Genomic DNA, 20372 nt, shown 5'->3' with positions numbered 1-20372 from the left:
ACGAAGAGCGCGCGGCAGCCAATCGGAGAGCGCGCGGCGACGGGGTGACCATGGGGAGGGGGGGGAACCACGGCGTGGGCACGGAGGGTTGGACCATTGCGAGGCGGGGCAATTGTGAGACTGGAAAGCGCTGGAAATGTTTTGTTACTTATATCTCACTCTCTGTGCCTATTCATCTGTTTGGGAGAGATCCCTACGGTCTTTGAATGGCTTGTGTCTGCGATCCAGGACCTTTCTCCCTTACATTACTTCCGAAGCTGCATTAGGTGGATTAATTTTAAAATATGTAGCTAAGAGATGTCTGTTTTACCAAAACCTTAACGTATCCTTGCATTTCTGTATTTAGTATTCGACAGGGTATTCAATAGTATTGGAATATGCAAATAATAAACTATCATATCACAGATTTCTGTGCAGATAATAATCAACAGCTCCCTTTTCTTGGAAGTAGATCTGTTCAGATTGCAATTTCCTTAATTTCCTGGCCAACATTAATTTTCTTCATAACCGTCACATCATAAACAATAGCAAATTTCATATCTTAAAGATCACTCAAATGAGAGATATAAACGAGACTGGAAAAAATGGATTGACTATATACAAAATAAATACGGGACCAAGAAATTCCAGTTAGCCTATGCTTAAGATCAGAAATGATTTAAATTGTTTAAAGTTAGTTCAGCAAGAAGAAGCTAAGCTCAATGCAGAATGTCATTAATTTCTTTATTTCTTTTTTTTTTCTTCTTTCAATAGATTTTAGACTGTGTTTGTTAAAAATCCATACCTTGTACGGGTTCTGGGAAGCCGGGGGAGGGGAGGAGGGGGGTAGGGGGGTGGAGGGAGGGGCACAAAGATAAAAAAAATTGTACTTCGATGTTTTAATGATTGACGAATGATTAAATATTTGTGTTTTAAAAGAAATAAAACCTTTGAACATAAACAATAGCAAATTTAATGGCTTTAAGCCAGTGGTATATGTATCAAAGGTGATATACCACATCCGTTTGGGTGATATGCTACCATTCACCAATGGTCCAACAGTTACCCTTGAAAGCATGCTCTCTTCTCACATGATATTCAGAGATCATGCAGGTATGGGGTGTGTTCTCACACATCCTACTGTAGGAAGTTATCACCCAGCCCTCTCCCAGAAAAATGAAATATCCTAGGAAATATTGAAAAGGCAGAGTATTATATTTCCCTGGATGTGCAAAGGAGAAATGTTTTAAAGAGAAACTTTGTGCAGCTTCCTGCCTCCCCACCCCCTTTTGTCAATAGGCCATTAAGAAGGCCAAGCTAGTCCCTTTACATAATAAAGAGTTCTCCACTTCAGCTCCAGAGTGATGGGATTAAGGCATGATAATATTTGCCCTTTACCCAACTCGCCACATGGCATCTGAGAACTCAACCAAACCCGGATTCAAAACTCAGCCTAGAGAGTTGCCCCTGCATGGGCCCATGGGAATCTGACAACCAATCAGAATACAAGATCAAAGGCCAGAGAGGGCATAAAACCAGGGACTCAGCTTCTCTTCCCCCCTTCCCTTGTCTTCTCTTTTTGTCCACCAACATTGAAGCATGTGATCGATCACCTTTTCTGTTCAGGACTCAAGCCATATGGTCCTGTCCACCATTAAAACCATCTTTCCAAGTAGCCTCCATGTCTCCAGTGTCTTTTCCCCCACTTGGAGCTGAACCCAGAAGGACATTTCTTCCAACACTATGGACCCTCCAGAATTTTCTTCTCCATGCTCTCATGGCTTTCAGACCCTCCAGATATTCCCAAAGGATTTGCCATCACTGCTCTAACCATAACTCTGTATTGTGGGGTAGCTGCTTATATGTTTCTGCGCTGTGGGAGGAAAGATGTTGCTGTTTTAAAGAACAGATAAGGAAAATGAAAATGGGCGACAACACTTTCCAGGCCATCATAGAAACCTAAGAAAAGGCAGACCACTCAATAATAGAAATATGTTGTGTTTGTGCAAAAATTGAAGCACTTCTGAAACTTTCAACTTAAACATCCAGGTGAGTCTTCAAAAGGATTCAAGAGGAATTTTTAAAAAATTGAATTGTGACAGCCACTTGACTGAAGTCTTCCAAGATTGGATTGCAGATGTAGATAGGTTAAGCATACAGGGAATAACACTGGTGCTTTTACCTAGTTTAGGTATTGAAACATCTACAAGAAAATAACCAAGCTCAGAGAACATCGAGCACCCTCATCTCAATCCCGAGCTAAAAAAAATTATCTTCTAATTGATGCCAGGGTAAGGAAAGGCTTACGAACTCAGAATATTAGGATGCTGGCTTGCCAAATCCAAAATAGAGACGAAATAGTATACTGCTCTCTAGTGGTCATCTAGTGTTTTAAAATCTGGTAGTTCACAACATTATGTGCTAGTCATAATCCAGGCATATATCATAATGTTATTATGTCAGGCTATAAATGCAAATCAAATCATATATGTGGGGTTGTAATTTTTGGGGACAGAGCTATAAATTTACATTGGGCTTAAAAGTTGTGTTTGGGGTCCAAGCAGTTATAGAATCTGAACTGAATGTAATTCTATGCTATATGTATATTAAGTACGGTATTTCACAATTATTTTGGAATTTTCTTTGAAATTCATTTTTAAACTTAAATAATGATTATTTTTATTTATAATTTCAAATTTTATTCCCTTCCCCCAGCTGTATAAATAACTGAAGGGCTAACAAAGGTTGAAACAAACAGTTAAAACCAGGGATGAAATTCAGCAGGTTCTGAAGAGATTCTGGAGAATCAGTAGCAGAAATTTTGAGGAATATGGAGAACCGCCACCCTGGCGGACCCTAGAGTGGGGGTGGAAATGGAGATTTTACAGGATCCCTAGATTGGACCTAAACCATGCTTCTTACTGGATGGACATATGCAATAGGAAACGCTTTCCAAAATAATCCAGAAAAGCTATGTATAGCTTTGTTATCTATGACAATGTCTGTCATTGCCTAAAGCCAATGCAGCTCAAATCAGAGTAGTTTTGTTGAAGCACAGCCGCAATACCTACTGTGGACAAGTTGTAGTTTCCAATGTTCTTCAAGGGCAACCCCATGAAGAGTGCAATTGATTAAGTACACTGTCAACAAGGTGAATGCTGATAAATATATTTCGTTTCAAGATATGACCAAGCTGTTGGAACTGAAAATACAGAGTTTTTCAAAACTTTACCAGTCTTGAACATAGCTTTAAAGATTTGATTTTGTTGGACAGATCATAGAAGCCAGACATAATCAATATTCTAATCATCTGGTCTACCATAGCAGTTGGAGACAAATTTTGATTTGCTGTTTTCCAGGAGTTCAAGGCCTGAGCAAGTTTTTCTTGTAATGTAAAAGATCTAAAAATATAAATAGAAAAATATTGTTCTTCTCATGATTGATAGAATCTGTTGGGAAAAAAATGTACCAATAAAACATTAACAAAAATGCTGATTAAAAGTATTATCTTTTGCGCCACAGTGGTGCAGTGGTTAGAATGCACTACTGCAGGTTACATCTGCTGACTGCATGCAATTTGGAAGTTCAAATCTCACCAAGCTCAAGGTTGATTCAGCCTTCCATCCTTCCAAGATGGGTAAAATGAGAACTCAGAATTATTGGGGACAATATGCTGACTCTGCAAACTGCTTAGAGAGGGCTGTAAATCACTATAAAGTAGTGTATAAGTCTAAGTGCTATTGCTATCTACTACGAAAGGGAAAAGACATTGCATTTATTTACATAAGTGTTTATATAGCTTCTCAACTTAGACAATGGAGCCCTGGGTGGCTTACAAAAAGGAAACCACGGTCAACCCATACAAAACAAGATAAAATGTCTCATTAAATATGGATCATTAAATATCACTAACCTCTTATTTTCAATATCTACAATTGTATCATTGGCAAGTTGCATTTTTCGGCAAAAATGATCGAAATGTTCAATAGGAATACTTTTACTAATGGTTTTAAATGTTTTCTCCAGGACTTTTTCTAAAATAAACACATTATAAATATTAGAGGACAACAATTTGATTTTACAAATTATTTAGACTTTAAACACAATTCTGGAAAAAATTGCTCTAGTAACAGTAGATCAAGATCACAATTCAATATGCATCTGAACTGAAAAGAATATAGGATTGGAGACTAACTGTATCCTTAACTACCATATTTTTCTAAGTATAAGACACACCTTTTTACCTCAAAAAAGAGGATGAAAATCTGGGTGCATCTTATACACTGAATACAGCATTTTTGGCATCCCAAAACCCTGCCCCAGGGTGCTCCTGGGGTGGGGGTGCGGCAAAAATGAGTGAAAAATGAGGTGTTTTTTTGCTCATTTTTGCAGCGACCCACAAGCCTCAGGAGCATTCAACAAAAAGCCTAAAAACTATGTGTCCCTTTTTTTTCTTTTTTACAAAAACAGGCTCAAATTCGCAAAAAACAGGCTGTTTTTGGGAGGTCTGCAGAGTGCAAAACCTTTTTTTTTTATTCGCCTCTTCAAAATCTTGGTGCATCTTATATTCCAGTGTGTCTTACACTCTGAAAAATACAGATAGGTATTAAATTGTGAGTTTATTAATATAGCCAGAACAGTGTATAGAGGCAATTATTAATTTGTAGTATCTCATTTTGTTTGATTTCAGGCTGCTGATAGACTTAGGAAAACACTTTAAATGGAATTGCTTTTCCTGCTTTGTAATAGATATTGATTAATGTTTTCTGGGCCCATCAACTCATCTGATAAATGTAAAATGAGAAGTGAAGAAACAATGGAGATCTTATGATAGGGAACACATAGGTAGGATCCAAATAACAAGCATGATCCCCCATGATCTTCCTGGGGAAGATCTAAAAAACCTGGGCTGAATTTTGAGCCATTTATGCTACTCCAGGTATTTACAATGAACAAAATTATATTTAATGCAATTTAGTTTTCAGTAAAATATAAAGTAATTGAGGATTTTCTTTTGGGATGCATTTTATGGGGAAGGGAAAATGCAACCTCTTTTAAATAAACCACAGCAGCAGAATATAAGCACCTACAAACTCAGTGCCTGTGATTCCTAAAGCCCCTTTTGATGCAGGACTAAGGGATTAGAGAAGACCGTTGAAGGAAATAGTAGATGACAGAAGCCAGCAGAGAAAGCATCTCTTGGATTAATTTATCAGATCTGTATAAATAAGCAAGAGAATTGGTTCTTCAACCTGGAAAGCCTTCTGTAGAGAGAAGAAAGGGATCAGACCCTACTGAATTCAAGAAGTGTTGGAAGATTTATTAAAACTGTTGGTGCAAGAATAGGAGAAGCTTCTGCTGGTTGAATTTATCTCTTTGCTGAAAGATTTCATTTTAAATGCTACATTATGTTCTCAATTTGGACTATGGAAGTTCAAAAAAGTCTGGTTTTTTTGCCCCATTTTTCATTTTTTCTCTGAACGTTCAAAAGACTAAGAGGAATAAACCTTCAGTAAATTTCTTCTAATTCATGTGGCTTATTCCAATAGGAGATAAAATGATCAGAGCAATCAAGAAACAAGGCAGGCTGGAACCTCCCTACCCCATGGTAGATAGGAAGTCTCAGGAGCCCAAAGAAAACAATCTGAGGCATGAGTAGAAAGTCTACACATATTGGGAAATTGGATCTAAACTTACCTTCTCTTTGATCAGCAATTTCTAAATAATGTATGATGGGGGTAAGTTGTTTCCCTTTACAGACTTCCTGAGGAGGCCTGATGAGAGTATTTTCATCAAAATCTATCTCCTTTAGTTGCAGAAGAAACCGCATATTACTAGACAAGTATACAAGCTTGTTTTCTAGCAAAATAAACACAGAGGACTGTATTTGCATTCTGTTAACTGATAGACATTTTGAGTTGTCAATTAAGTACAGCCATAATGAAAGATTTAGTCTTATAATTCATTGGCCAAACAATAAATGGGTGTTATAAATATTATGTGACATCAATAGTGTCATTTGTTAAAGCAAAGTTTGGCAAAACATATGTGGACCTCCTTGCTCCATTGTTGTTGACTTTGTTCCAGGGCGGACATGCGTATGTGTGCGCACACACACTTTGCTTGCAAGCCAGCTACAGTCCTGAAACAGGCAAGTTATCTTGGCTCAGGAGACTGAAAACTCCACAACTATCTTTCCCTGCACTTGTAATTAAGATACAAGAATAGTAAATGAAATGGGTTCCACCACAAAACCGCGCTCGCCTAAACTGCGTCCGACTAAACCGTGTTGCTGACGTCATCAACAGGGCAACAACAGCGCGGAGACAGAAGCACGCTGTAAACCCTAAACCTAAAATTAACACCTAAACCTAACCCCCTAAACCTAATCCTAATCCTAAACCTAACCCTAAACCTAACCCTTAACCTAACCCTAAACCTAACCCTAAACCTAACCCTTAACCTAACCCTAAACCTAATCCTAACCCTTAACCTAACCCTAAAGCTAACCCTAACCCTAAACTTAAACCTAACCCTAACCCTTAACCTAACCCTAAAGCTAACCCTAAACCTAACCCTAAACCTAACCCTAAACCTAACCCTAAACCTAACCCTTTCCTTAAGTTGAATCGGCTTGCTTTCAAAGCTCTATTTAAAGCGCCCTTCTTTCTCCACGCTGGCTGTTGCCGCCCTGTTGATGACGTCAGCGACGCAGTTTAATCGGGCGCGGTTTAGTCGAGCGTGGTTTTGACGGGTCACGAATGAAATGAATAGCTATTTGTGATCTTCCCAGGATAGGCTGCCTTTGATCAATAGCACAGCTGGCCCTTTTTCCTTATGCATAATTTTAATCTAACTTTCGTTCCTTGGAAAAAAAATTGGGAATTTGAATTGTTTGGGAAACAATTTTTTTGGGGGGGATATTTCTGGCAGAAAGTAAGTCAATGCATCTTCTTGGTAATTTTTCTGACTATATAACAGTCTATAAAATAGACCACTATACTACAGACCAGACGGCTCTAGATAATATAGTGTTGATTCATTCATCGTGTGTGGGGGGGGGGGGTAGTCATGCCAGCCACATAAAGACTGAGACATCTTTGGACAACACTGGCTCTTCAGCTTCAAAATGGAGATGAGCACCGTCCCCTAAATTCTGGAACGACTAGCATATATGTGTCAGGAGAACTTTTACCTATGTATGTATGTATGTATGTATGTATGTATGTATGTATGTATGTATGTATGTATGTATTAATTTCAATATATCCTGAATATCCTGAATAAGATAAAAATACAGATAGTCCTCAAATCACGATCACAATTGAGCCCAAAATTTATGTTGCTATGTGAGAAATTTGTTAAGTGAGTTTTGTCCCATTTATGTATTTTCTTGCCACATTTGTTAAGTGAATCACCGCAGTTGTTAAGTTAGTGACACAGTTGTTAAGTGAATCTGGTTTCCCCATTGACTTTGCTTGTCAGAAGGCCACAAAATAGAATCACATGACCCCGGAACACTGCAACCATCATAAACATGGATCAGTTGTCAACCCTCCAAATATAAAGCATGTGACCATGGGGATGCTGCAAGTGTGGAAAACGGTCATAAATCACTTTTTTTCAGTGGTGTTTATGGAAAACACTTTTTATTCTGACGTGTATTGTCTTTGCATAGCAACTCTTAGTCACATTTGTGTGCATTGCAAAATACTAGAAAAATGTAAACTCCACAGGGCCTTTTGTGAAATATTTATTACTCTTGTTCTCTCTCTTTAAAAAAATATCTGTGTCACATAATTTTTTCTTCTTCTTTCAAATCCTAATAACCATATGAATATTAATATTAACTAACATATGATTATATTGACATGATTGTGAGAAATAGTGGGTTATACTATATGAGTCATTTGATTTTTGAAATTTTAATTCTGATTCATTTTTACCATGTTGCAATTGATTGCATTTCATTTATAAGCTGACAAATAATTAAAAATATTTCTATGGTGTAATAAAAACCCTATGCACCCAAATTACCTTATTATTTAAGAACCACTCGCCTCCAGTTATCCAAGCACTGTCAAAATAATATTTGTTGGCTTTCTAATGCAGCTGAATACAAGTTTGTACATGTTTACACCCACTTTTTTATACTTGCTACATCTGATCTGCATATCACAACTTTGTTCTGTGCATTCTCACTGGATTAAGGCTATTCTTTTCACACCTGAGTTTCATTTCCTATGATAATGAATACAAAACTACTTACCTCTCAGATTCAGACAGCACAAATTATGGAGTGAGGAAAAGCTTGAGGGAAGTTTTGTTAAACTATTATTATTTGCTATTAGAGTGACCAAACTCTGTAGGTCTCCTATACTTTCTGGCATTTCTTGTAATTCATTGTGAGAAATATCCAGTTCCTTAAGAAATTTCAGCTTTGATATCTCTTCTGTCAATGATTTTAACTGCAAATAAAGGCAATTAAAAATATTTTATACCAAGGGATTGTTTTCTTATAAAAGAGTCATATTTTATTACCCATATAAGAAAATATTGAATAGATTCTTCTAAAACAGTGCTAAGCAACAAAACATGGATAATAATCCAAATAAGCATATATATATATATATATATGTTTTCTGAGGTTTTCGCGGGTGTTAGTATGTAGATCTCTAGTTGTTCGGGTTTTCTCCCGCATAGAATTGGAGATGTCTTGGCGACGTTTCGACGAAGTCTCATTCGTCATCTTCAGGCTGCTTCAGACTACTTCAGGTTTGGTGTTTCCAGGAGTAGTGTGAGATCTCGGCTGTTTGTCCCTTTTTAACTGCCAGTAGGGGATTAAATTTTAACTGCCAGTAGGGGATTGACACAGCCAAGCCCCCACCCAATCAGTTTAATCCCCTACTGGCAGTTAAAATTTAATCCCCTACTGGCAGTTAAAAAGGGACAAACAGCCGAGATCTCACACTACTCCTGGAAACACCAAACCTGAAGTAGTCTGAAGCAGCCTGAAGATGACGAATGAGACTTCGTCGAAACGTCGCCAAGACATCTCCAATTCTACGCGGGAGAAAACCCGAACAACTAGAGACCTATATATATATATATATGGATGGATCAGGTCTGAACCTCAGAAATTGGTGCTCACTGATCTTTAGGAGCTGTTTCAGATTTCTAGAAGTCAGAGTAGAGATGTAAATTACAGGGAGATTCAATTCCAGGAGGTAAGAGCTTAAGGAGAAGATCTCTGAATCTCTAATTTAAAATGGAAAAATGTCATCCGTCTTGATTGTGCCTACTGTACCAGAACATATATCATGTTTTTTTCAAATCTGACAACCTTAAGATGTATGAACTTTGACTCTCAGACTTCCCCAGCCAGCATAAACAGTCGTAATTTTAAGTAGTTTACCTTTAATCCATTTTTCTGACTCAGAGTTAACTTCCTCAATGATAAAAGTTGGCATATTTCATTTGGAAATGATGCAAACTGGTTGTTTGATAGATATAAGTCTTTTAGCTTTGATAGTTCTTTAATATCTTCAGGAATGAACTGTATTTGGTTTTCAGAAAGATCAAGAACCTTTAGTTGTCTTAGAACACATAATTCTCTGGGAAACAAAGTAAAGTTGTTATTGTATAATAACAGAACCTGAAGGCATTGCATTTGATGCACACTTATGGGAATAGTGCTTATTTCATTATTACTTAGATCTAAATAACTTAGTGTAGAAAGAGTACAAAGGTGTATGGAAAATGATGGCAATTTGTTGTTACTGAAATTTAGATGGTGCAGATTTTTAATAAATGAAATGTCAATAGTTATTTCTGAAATATAATTTCCACTGAGATTTAAGTGGTTAAGAGCAGCTAGTGCGCACAATCCAAGTGGAAACACAGCCAATTTATTATAACTTAAGTCAATTTTAATGATTTCAGTACAGCTTTTTATTTCAACAGGAATGTACATTAATGAATTTCCTGATATTTCTAAAATTAAGAGTTTCTTAATGTATGCTATTTTTTCATCTAAGATGATCAGTTGGTTTCTGCTTAGGTACAATTCTTTTAGATATTTCAATTTGAATAGAGTGGAAGGAATCTCTCTTAATTGGTTGTCATTAAGATTGAGGCATTCTATCATAGTACAGTTGCAAAGACTATCAGGAATTATTTTTAACAGATTTTTAGAAAGATTTAGGTCACAGAGCTTTTCAAGGTTTTCCACTTTATCTGAAAGACTTTCTAGCTGGTTGTTATCCAAGCTCAGTTTTTCAATATGTATCAACTGAAAAAACTGCACAGGCAAAAATGTAAGCTTGTTGTTACTTAATGAACATTCTTTTAAAGTTTTGAGTTCTTTGACTTCTTTTGGTAAACTCTGGATCTGATTTTCTGACATAATAAGCTTATTTAGATTTGGAATGTAACAGATATTCTTTGGGAATATTGAAATGCTACAGGAATTTAAAAAGAGTGCATTTAATTTTTTCATGTTAGATATAGAATCTGGGAGGGTCACATTATTTCCACTGAGATCTAACATTTCTAGCCTTTCAAGATTTTCTAAAGCAAAGTTGATTTTTTCAATCTTATTATAACTGAGCAAAAGACATCTGAGTCTTGATAGTTTAGAAAAATTTTGTGGGAGTGATGATATTTGATTATGACTGATATTCAACGTTCTGAGTTTTTTAAGAAGACAAATTTCAGGAGGTAATGAAGCTAACTTATTTCCTTCGATAGATAGTATTTCCAGGTTTTTCAACCAACTTATTTCTTTTGGTAGGGTCTTTATTTCATTATTGTTTAAATTCAAAAACTTCAACTTCTTTGTGTCAAAAATCCCTGAAGGAACTTCAATGAGACCTCTTGTATTTAACTGAACCGTAAAGTCATCAAGCATCATTTCAGATAGTGATTCTTTGGGTAGCATTTGACACACGGAAGCATTTTCTATGGACATCAATAAACTTCTTTTAGCTTGAACTTCAAGAAAATCTTGTGGGATTTCAGCTAATCCTTCAGCATATAGATGTGCCAGAAGTTCAACATGTTTTGTATCAACTGTCCAATCGACTGGAACTTTTTTCGGTGTTTCTAGTATCTCTGAAGGCTCTAAACTGCATTTTTCATTTTCTTCATCTTGTACAGGGCCCATTGAGCTTTTTACTTCTTTTTCAGTTTCAGTCTCCTGGAATTCACTTGCCTGTTCTTTGGGCAAACTGCTGGAAGATATTTCTGGCTTTTCCAATGTTTGTGAGATAGTTTCACTTTCATTAGCATCAGTGGCTTCATGCTGATTTTCTTCCAGCACTAGATTTGAAGAACTTACAATTGTATCATGTTCTTTAATAGATTTCACACTGCCATTTTCAACCTCTTTTAGAGACTCTTCATTGAAGATCCCATCTTCATTTATGTCTTCTTCTTCATCGGACATGCTTTGAAAAAAAGCAGGGTCAGTTGTTGTTGCTTATTCCAGCCTTTATTAAGAAATAAAAAATAAATGAAAAAACCATAATATAATGGCAAGATATATGATAGGTTAGAAACAGGATTCAGACAATATTAATGAAATAGTAATCAAGCAAAAATATCACTTAGTAGTTGTAAGTGTTAAGATTGAATTTTAGCTGTTGGTAATTGCTTAGAATAGGGGTATCAAACTCGTAGCCCGTGGGCAGGATGCATCACACACTGGCCATGCCCACCCCCAGTTTTGCGAAGGGGGGGAATCACTATACGTCACGTGATGACAACATTACACCACGAGTTTGACATGGCTGGCTTAGAACCATCACACTATTTTAAATAATGTATCTTATAAAATTAATTTGTAAAAAGACATAAGGAAATTCTAACAATATCAGCAACATATTCTAATAACAATAAAACTTACTATAAACTATGATCTTATTCAAATAAGGTAACTCCTTATTTCATTCACGGCAACAGTTGTACAATGCAAAAACTAAAGATGTCTTCTTAGAAATTAGACCAAATCTTATGAGGCTTATGCCTAGATATTAAGATTATGCAGTGCTTTGGATACAAATGTCATACCTTTCTACAACTTTTAAAAGGCCAATTTCTTTCTTTACTGTAAAGAGTTCCCACAGCTACCATCTATATACAGTACTGCAAAACATCTTTGTGAAATTGAGTCTCTATAGCCATCGTACATTTAGTGTGGTGGCTAGGATATTTGCCATTTGTGGACCTTCTATCATTAATACTAAAAACTATAGTATATCTACCAAGTAGAGCCGGTTCTTCTTTTAAACCTCACCTTTTAGTATTTCAAACTGCCAGAGATTTTCTAATGGAAGTTCCAACTTAAAGCAATTCTGATTGGCTTATTTTTCTCACCAAGCCAAAGATTCTGTTTAGATCTAGGATTTCAGTTGTAAACTTTTGAGTTTATCACAAGTGGTTTTTCTTAAGTAATTGACAATATGTTTCTTTAACTTTGATATTAATCTTGTGTTCTTGTGAGTGCTTAATGTAAACTTCTTACCTTTAGACAGCATATCAGTGCAATATTTATGAAAGTGCCTCATATGATTAGATCCTTATTCATTTAACAGTTTAACAAACAAAAATACAGAGACCCGGGAAATGTCTTCTGTGAGAATATAGTGATTCACTATATTGGTGTTTTAAAAGAATATTCTATTGTAATGCTACTTTCATCTCTTTTTAAAAGTTTCATTACAGATAATCCTCAACTAACAACCATTCATTTAGTGATTGTTCTAAATTACAGTGCTACAGGACAAGTGACTTGTTAGGACTGTTTTGCACATTTATGACCATAACATCCACTCCATGGCCATGTGATCAAATTATGACACTTGGCAATTAGCATATATTTAGGATGGCTGCAGCATCTTGGTGTCACGTGATCACCATTTTGTAACCTTCCCAGCTGGCATTTGACAAACAAAATCAATAGGGGAAAGCAGATTTATGTAATGACCACTTGATCCACGTAACATCTGCAATGATGTGCTTAAAAACTGTAGCAAAAAGATCATAAAGCAGTTCTGGGCTTTCCTGCAGAAATCGGGAACTTTCTGCATTATCTCTATTCTAATTGAAGTAATATCAATAAACTTTCTCACTCCAACAGGAATGGCCCACACCTCTTATTCCAATAAAGGGAACATTGCTGCCCATCTTATGGTCAAAGAACTTTGTCTGGCAGGATCCAGGAAAAGAGCATTTTCTGCAATGGCTCCTTCCTCAGGAACATTGTGCTGATAGAAGTGACAGCTACCCCACCGTTTTAGGTTTTTTTTTTTAGGTATTTTTTTTTTTAGGTATTTTATTAAAATTTATAGGCCGCCCTTTTCCCTGAGGGGACTCAGGGCGGCTTACAACCATTAGGGAGGGGAAACAATACACAATAAACGATATGAAAACAAGATAAGTAGTAAAAACACAACATGCATTCTACATTCAACACTCGGGTGGGGCAAATTAAGGACTTATCCCCAGGCCTGTTGGGAGAGCCAGGTCTTGAGGGCTGCGCGGAAGGCCTGGACGGTGGTGAGGGTGCGTATCTCGACGGGGAGATCGTTCCACAGGGTCAGAGCTGCAACAGAAAAGGCTCTCCTCCGTGTAGTCGCCAGTCGACATTGACTGGTGGATGGAATTCGGAGGAGGCCCAGTCTGTGCGATCTAATCGGTCGGAGGGAGGTAATCGGCAGAAGGCGGTCTCTCAAGTACCCAGATCCACTACCATGGAGTGCTTTAAAGGTGGTCATGAGTACCCTGAAGCGCACCCGGAGATCGACAGGTAGCCAGTGCAGCTCGCGGAGGATGGGTGTAACGTGGGCAAACCGCGGTGCGCCCACTATCACTCGCGCGGCTGCATTCTGGACTAACTGCAGTCGCCGGATGCACTTCAGGGGCAACCCCATGTAGAGCATATTGCAGTATTCCAGCCTAGAGATCACAAGGGCTCGAGTGACTGTTGTGAGAGCCTCCCGATTCAGGTAGGGTCGTAACTGGCGGACCAGGCGAACCTGGGCAAATGCCCCCCTGGTCACAGCCGACAGGTGATGATCGAGAGTCAGCTGTGGATCCAGGAGGACTCCTAAGTTACGAACCCTATCTGAGGGGTATAAAATTTGACCCCCCAGACTGATAGATGGAACATTAGCCAAATTGTTGGGAGGGGAACACAACAGCCACTCGGTCTTGTCCGGGTTGAGTACCAGTTTGTTAGCGCTCATCCAGTTCCTAACGGCCTCCAGACCCCGGTTCATCACATCCACCGCTTCATTGAGTTGGCACGGGGCGGACAGATACAATTGCGTATCGTCCGCATATTGATGGTATTTTATCCCGTGCCTCCGAATGATCTCGCCCAGCGGTTTCATGTATATGTTAAATAGTAGGGGGGATAAGACCGAACCCTGCGGCACCCCATATTTTAGGGGCCTCAGGGACGATCTCTGCCCCCCCACCAACACCGACTGCGACCTGTCCAAGAGGTAGGAGGAGAACCACTGCAAAACAGTGCCTCCCACCCCCACCTCCCGCAGTTGTCGCAGAAGGATACCATGGTCGATGGTATCGAAAGCCGCCGAGAGGTCAAGGAGAACCAGGATGGACGCATGGCCTCCATCTCTGGCCCTCCAGAGATCATCGGTCAATGCGACCAAAGCGGTTTCTGTGCTGTAACTGGGTCTGAAGCCGGACTGGAAGGGGTCAAGGTAGCTAGCTTCATCCAAGGCCCGTTGAAGCTGGAAGGCCACCACCTTCTCAACAACCTTCCCAACAAAGGGAAGGTTGGAGACAGGACGGTAGTTATTTAAAATGGCTGGATCCAAGGATGGTTTCTTCAGGAGGGGTCTCACCACCGCCGTTTTTAGTGCGGCGGGGAAGTGCCCCTCCCAAAGGGAGGCAGTTACGACTGCCTGGATCCAGCCACGTGTCACCTCACTGCTGTTGGCAACCAGCCAGGAGGGACACGGGTCCAGAATGCAGGTGGAGGCACTCACAGCTCGAATGGCCTTGTCCACATCCCCAGAGGCAACATCCTGGAACTCAACCCAGAGATGGTTTGCCAAGTGATCCTCTTGTGTCTCAGCTGGATCTGCTGCGGTGGAGTCCAAGTCCGACCGAAACCGAGCAACTTTGTCCGCTAAGAATTGGGCATAATCCTCAGCTCTACCCTGCAAGGGTTCCCCCGTATCCCTCCTATTTAGGAGGGAACGGGTTATCCTAAACAGGGCGGCTGGGCGGGACTCAGCGGACGCAACCAAGGTGGCAATATGGGATCTTTTTGCTGCCCTGTGCCCTGATGTAATCCTTGGTGCAGGTTGTTAATAGTGCTCGGTTCGACTCGGACTTATCGGACCTCCACAAGTGCTCTAGGCGTCTCCTCCGGCGCTTCTTCTCCCGGAGCTCCTCGGTGAACCAAGGGGGTCTCCGGGATCCGCTGACCCGGAGGGGCCGTAGTGGCGCAATCCGGTCAAGAGACTCCGATGCCGCCGAATACCAGGCAGCAGCCAGAGTCTCCGCCGAACTGTGGGCGAGAGTATCAGGAATAATCCCAAGCTCCGTCTGGAACCTCAAGGGGTCCATCAGTCGCCTGGGGCGGAACCACCTGGTCGGTTCCTCCTCCCTACGGTGGGGGTTTGGCCTCCGGAAGTCAAGCCTCAGTAGGCAGTGGTCTGACCACGACAGGGGTATGGTGTCATTTCCCCTCAGACCAAGATCACACATCCACTGCTCCGAGAGAAATACGAGGTCGAGCATGTGACCCGCTGAGTGGGTTGGGCCCCGAATTACCTGGGTCAAGCCCATGGCTGTCATGGAAGCCATGAACTCCTGCGCCCCATCAGAGTGTTCACCGAGCGATGGCAAATTGAAGTCCCCCAGAACCATAAGCCTGGGGAACTCAATTGCCAGCTCGGCTACTGACTCGAGGAGCGAGGGGAGGGCTGCTGCAACGCAGTTGGGAGGCAGGTACGTTAGCAGCAGACCCACTTGACCCTTGAGGTCCAACTTCACCAGCAGAGTCTCACACCCGACAAGCTCCGGAGCAGGGACCCTACGAGGTACTAGAGACTCCCGGATAACAATAGCCACACCACCACCCCTTCCCTGGGCTCTCGGCTGATGAAGCACCTGAAATCCTTCTGGGCACATCTCTACAAGGGGGACTCCTCCTTCTGTGCCCAGCCAGGTTTCAGTAATACATGCCAGGTCTGCCCTCTCGTCAGAAATTAAGTCCCGGACGAGAGGAGCCTTGTGAACAACAGACCTGGCATTTAGCAACAGCAGCCTGAGACCAGGGTCCTGACTACTCACGCCATCTGGCCTTGGAGTGGGACTCATAGGGCCGGAAGGAGGGATCTCTGTAATATAGCGAACCCTCCTTCCCCGGTAATGTCTTCCACAAGGACCTCAAAACATGACTCTGATAATTGACCTGGGCCCCCAATGAGGCTGTTCCATGGTGCAGATGGCTGGTGAATTAATAAGATCCCACTTACCTCCCCTTGTGTACTAGTTTTAAGGTGAGGTAAAGGTAAAGATTCCCACATACATGCATGCTAGATGTTTCTAGCTCTAGGGGGCAGTGCTCATCTCTATTTCAAAGACAAAGAGCCAGCGCTGTCCGAAGATCTCTCCGTGGTCATGTGGCCGACATGACTAAATGCCGAAGGTGCATGGAGCACTGTTACCTTCCCACCAAAGGTGGTTCCTATTTTTCTACTTGCATTTTTATGTGATTTTGAACTGCTAGGTTGGCAGAAGCTGGGACAAGTAACGGGAGCTCACTCTGTTACGCGGTCCTAGGGATTCAAACCACTGAACTGCTGACCTTCAGATCAACAAGCTCAGTGTCTCAGCCACTGAGCCATCACATCCCTTTTACTAATACTAGTACTAGTTTTATCCAACTTCAAATCCCTGTTTAAATTTTAGAGGATGAAAACAGTGATACATATATACTAATTACTAATGTTATAAATACGGGGAATGTGCTTTTAAATCAAATTCACAATGACCAATATAATGTTTGTAAAGTCTAGTCTGGAGTATTATATAAAAACAAATTTGATTTTGATTTTTGATTTGTTTATTATTTATAGGCCGCCCTTTTCCCTGAGGGGACTCAGGGCGGCTTACAATTTGTGGGGAGGGGAATACAAGACAAGACATGAGACAATACATAAGTAAAAATAGAATACAACATTCATTCATCATTCGGGTGGGGACGGATTAGAATCTTTATCCCCAGGCCTGACGGGATAGCCAGGCCTTGAGGGCTGTGCGGAAGGTCTGGACGGTGGTGAGGGTGCGAATCTCCACGGGGAGATCGTTCCAAAGGGTCGGAGCTACTACTGAAAAGGCTCTCCTCCGCGTAGTTGCCAGTCTACACTGACTGGCGGATGGAACTCAGAGGAGGCCTAATCTGTGTGATCTAATAGGTCGTAGGGAGGTAATTGGCAGGAGGCGGTCTCTCAAGTACTCAGATCCACTACCATGGAGGGCTTTATGGGTGGTAAGTAGCACCTTGAAGCGCACCCGGAGATCAACAGGTAGCCAGCGCAGCTCGCGGAGGATAGGTGTTATGTGGGCGAACCGCGGTGCGCCCACAATCACTCGCGCGGCCGCATTCTGGACTAGCTGAAGTTGCCGGATGCTCTTCAAGGGCAGCCCCATGTAGAGCACGTTGCAGTATTCCAGCCTAGAGGTCACAAGGGCCCAAGTGACCGTTGTGAGAGCCTCCCGGTTCAGGTAGGGTCGCAACTGGCACACCAGGCGAACCTGGGCAAATGCCCCCCTGGTCACAGCCGACAGGTGGTGGTCAAAGGTCAGCTGTGGGTCCAGGAGGACTCCCAAGTTGCGAACCCTGTCTGAGGGGTATAAAATTTGGCCCCCCAGCCTGAGTGATGGAACACTAGCCAAATTATTGGGAGGGAAACACAACAGCCACTCGGTCTTGTCCGGGTTGAGTACCAGTTTGTTAGCTCTCATCCAGTCCCTAACGGCTTCGAGACCCCGGTTCATCACGTCCACCGCTTCATTGAGTTGGCACGGGGCGGACAGATACAGCTGAGTATCGTCCGCGTATTGGTGGTATCTTATCCCGTGCCTCCGAATGATCTCGCCCAGCGGTTTCATGTAGATGTTAAATAGTAGGGGGGATAAGACCGAACACTGCGGCACCCCATATGTTAGGGGCCTAGGGGTCGATCTCTGCCCCCCAACCAACACCGACTGCGACCTGTCTGAGAGGTAGGAGGAGAATCACTGCAAAACAGTGCCTCCCACCCCCACCTCCCACAGTCGTCGCAAAAGGATACCATGGTCGATGGTATCGAAAGCCGCCGAGAGGTCAAGGAGAACCAGGATGGATGCATAGCCTCCATCCCTGGCTCTCCAGAGATCATCGGTCAATGCGACCAAATGTCATATGGGTCATTTAGAAAGGGATATAAAACCTAGCTAAGAAATTAAATTCTTGAAAAGGAAAAGCTGGGAAAAAAGAATCAGTAGTTTGGGAATACAAACTGGAATATAAGTTTTGTAAATAAATTAATAAAGAACTTAAAAAACATGAGTCCTCAGTTCTTTGGCCTGTGAATATCAATAACAATTCTATCTAATAGTTATACCTGAGAAATAGTTGCTCAGAGTATGTGTTAATTCTTCTAATTTGATGGTATAGCCAAGCCTTGTTTTTTCCCATTTACTTTGGTATTTTAACATCTTAATATGTTATTGGATTTGAAAAGGTGGGGATAAGCAAAATATGAGGAAATAAACTCAAGTCTTGCCCAAGGGTCTCCTACCACCATATAATTAGAAGAGTGTTTCTCAACCTCAGCTAATTTTAAGATGTGTGGACTTCCCTGGCTGAGGAATTCTGGGAGCTGAAGTTCACATATCTTAAAAGTTGCTGATGCTGAGAAATATTGCACTAGGTAGGGGTGTTAAACTGGTGGCCCGCGGGCCGGATGCATCACAGGTAGGCCGCGCCGACCCCAGCTCCACAAAGAGAAAAAACATTGTGAAATGTCACATGGCAGCAACTTGACTGTGAGTTTGACACCCATGCACTAGAGTAATGGCTGCCAACAGGAGTGATTTATCTCATCGTATGTCAGAAATGCAGAAACTAGAAAGGGGTGGGGGGAGGTTATTCGTTTAAATTTTAAAAGATTAAACCTTTAATAAAAACATAAATTTACGTAGTTCTAATCCAAAGTTGGGCCACATTGATGGCAGGTTTATTTCAGGCCAGCAAGTCGTTCTGTATGCATGTCAGAGAAACACTGCACTAGAGCAATAGCTGCCAACAGGAATGATTTTACCCAAAAAAGTTGATGTGTATTTTAATGGTGAATTTCAGCATTCTGGCGCTGGAGCTTCCTCATTCCTCAGCACTGCTCAACTATCTTGGTTGCTACATTTTGACTTTTGAGAGGGAATAATAAAAGACATAGGAAAATACCATATGTGAGGAGCACAATATCCAGCAATGGATCTTCATGACTTGGGCAGAAATCCTTGACTCAATGGCTACATAACATTTTAGTGTGAGATACCAGAGACTGAATTTTGACTTTCTGCACAGAAACTTACACCACATGACTCTGAGTTCTATCTTTTGTTTGCATAAGAGCCAAATATATTCCTACCTTATTTTCCCGAAAATAAGACCTCCCTGGATAATAAGCCCAATCGGGCTTTTGAGCACATGCATTAAATTAAGCCCTCCTCCAAAAATAAGCCTTCCCTGAACATATTTCAACACAGCAGCATCCATGAGGTAACAACCCTCGTCACCTCCTGCACCTCAAAAATAATAAAGGCCTCCCCGAAAATAAAGCCAAGTGCTTATTTCAGGGATCAAAAGAAAATAAGACCCTATCTTATTTTCGGAGAAACATGATACTATATTATATTTCATAGGAGTTGCTAGTAAATGTTGCTGGGTGATCATATGGGTGAAAATGACATATTGTAATCAGAGCTTACTGTACTTTAGAGCAGTGTTTGTCAACCTTGGCAACTTCAAGATGTCCGGACTTCAACTCCCAGAATTCCCCAGCCAGCAAATGCTGGCTGGGGAATTCTGGGAGTTGAAGTCCGGACATCTTCAAGTTGCCAAGGTTGACAAACACTGCTTTAGAGCTTCCCTCAACTAAAGGGGAGGAATCTGTGCCAATCCCAGTTGCTGGAGAGGCATTATGCCATCCATAAATGACAAAATGACACCCACAAATTACCTAAAATGACAAAAAAATATGGAAAGTTCATTTCAATGATTATATAAAATAAATTTTATAAGGGAACTTTTTATTATCACCAAATACTTAAAATATTGACCAAATCATATTTTAATCAACAATTTT

At 40.9% G+C, this 20372-nt stretch overlaps 1 protein-coding gene across 1 annotated transcript; it reads right to left on the bottom strand.

Moving 5' to 3' along the window:
* Nucleotides 1-3199: 3199 nt before the first annotated feature.
* On the bottom strand, nt 3200-11425 carry LRRD1 (leucine rich repeats and death domain containing 1). The gene is made up of 5 exons (XM_032235056.1): nt 9395-11425; nt 8249-8447; nt 5677-5838; nt 3893-4013; nt 3200-3380 (listed from the first exon to the last, which is right to left on the bottom strand). Exons 1-5 carry the CDS (start codon nt 11423-11425, stop codon nt 3200-3202), a joined length of 2694 nt encoding a protein of 897 aa, XP_032090947.1.
* Nucleotides 11426-20372: the final 8947 nt, after the last annotated feature.

This window comes from Thamnophis elegans, chromosome Z (assembly GCF_009769535.1).
Source record: "Thamnophis elegans isolate rThaEle1 chromosome Z, rThaEle1.pri, whole genome shotgun sequence".
NCBI classification, from domain to species: domain Eukaryota; kingdom Metazoa; phylum Chordata; class Lepidosauria; order Squamata; family Colubridae; genus Thamnophis; species Thamnophis elegans.
The sequence above is the reverse complement of the archived record's forward strand: the minus strand, read 5'-3'. Positions and strand labels throughout refer to the sequence as shown.

Coding starts and splice junctions, on each gene's coding strand:
- LRRD1 (XM_032235056.1), bottom strand. CDS start 11,425: ATGTCCGATGAAGAAGAAGACATAAATGAAGATGGGATCTTCAATGAA. Junction 8,448..9,394: donor GTCAGAAAAATGGATTAAAG/GTAAACTACTTA, acceptor CTTTATTTGCAG/TTAAAATCATTGACAGAAGA. Junction 4,014..5,676: donor AATTGCTGATCAAAGAGAAG/GTAAGTTTAGAT, acceptor TGTTTATTTTAG/AAAAAGTCCTGGAGAAAACA.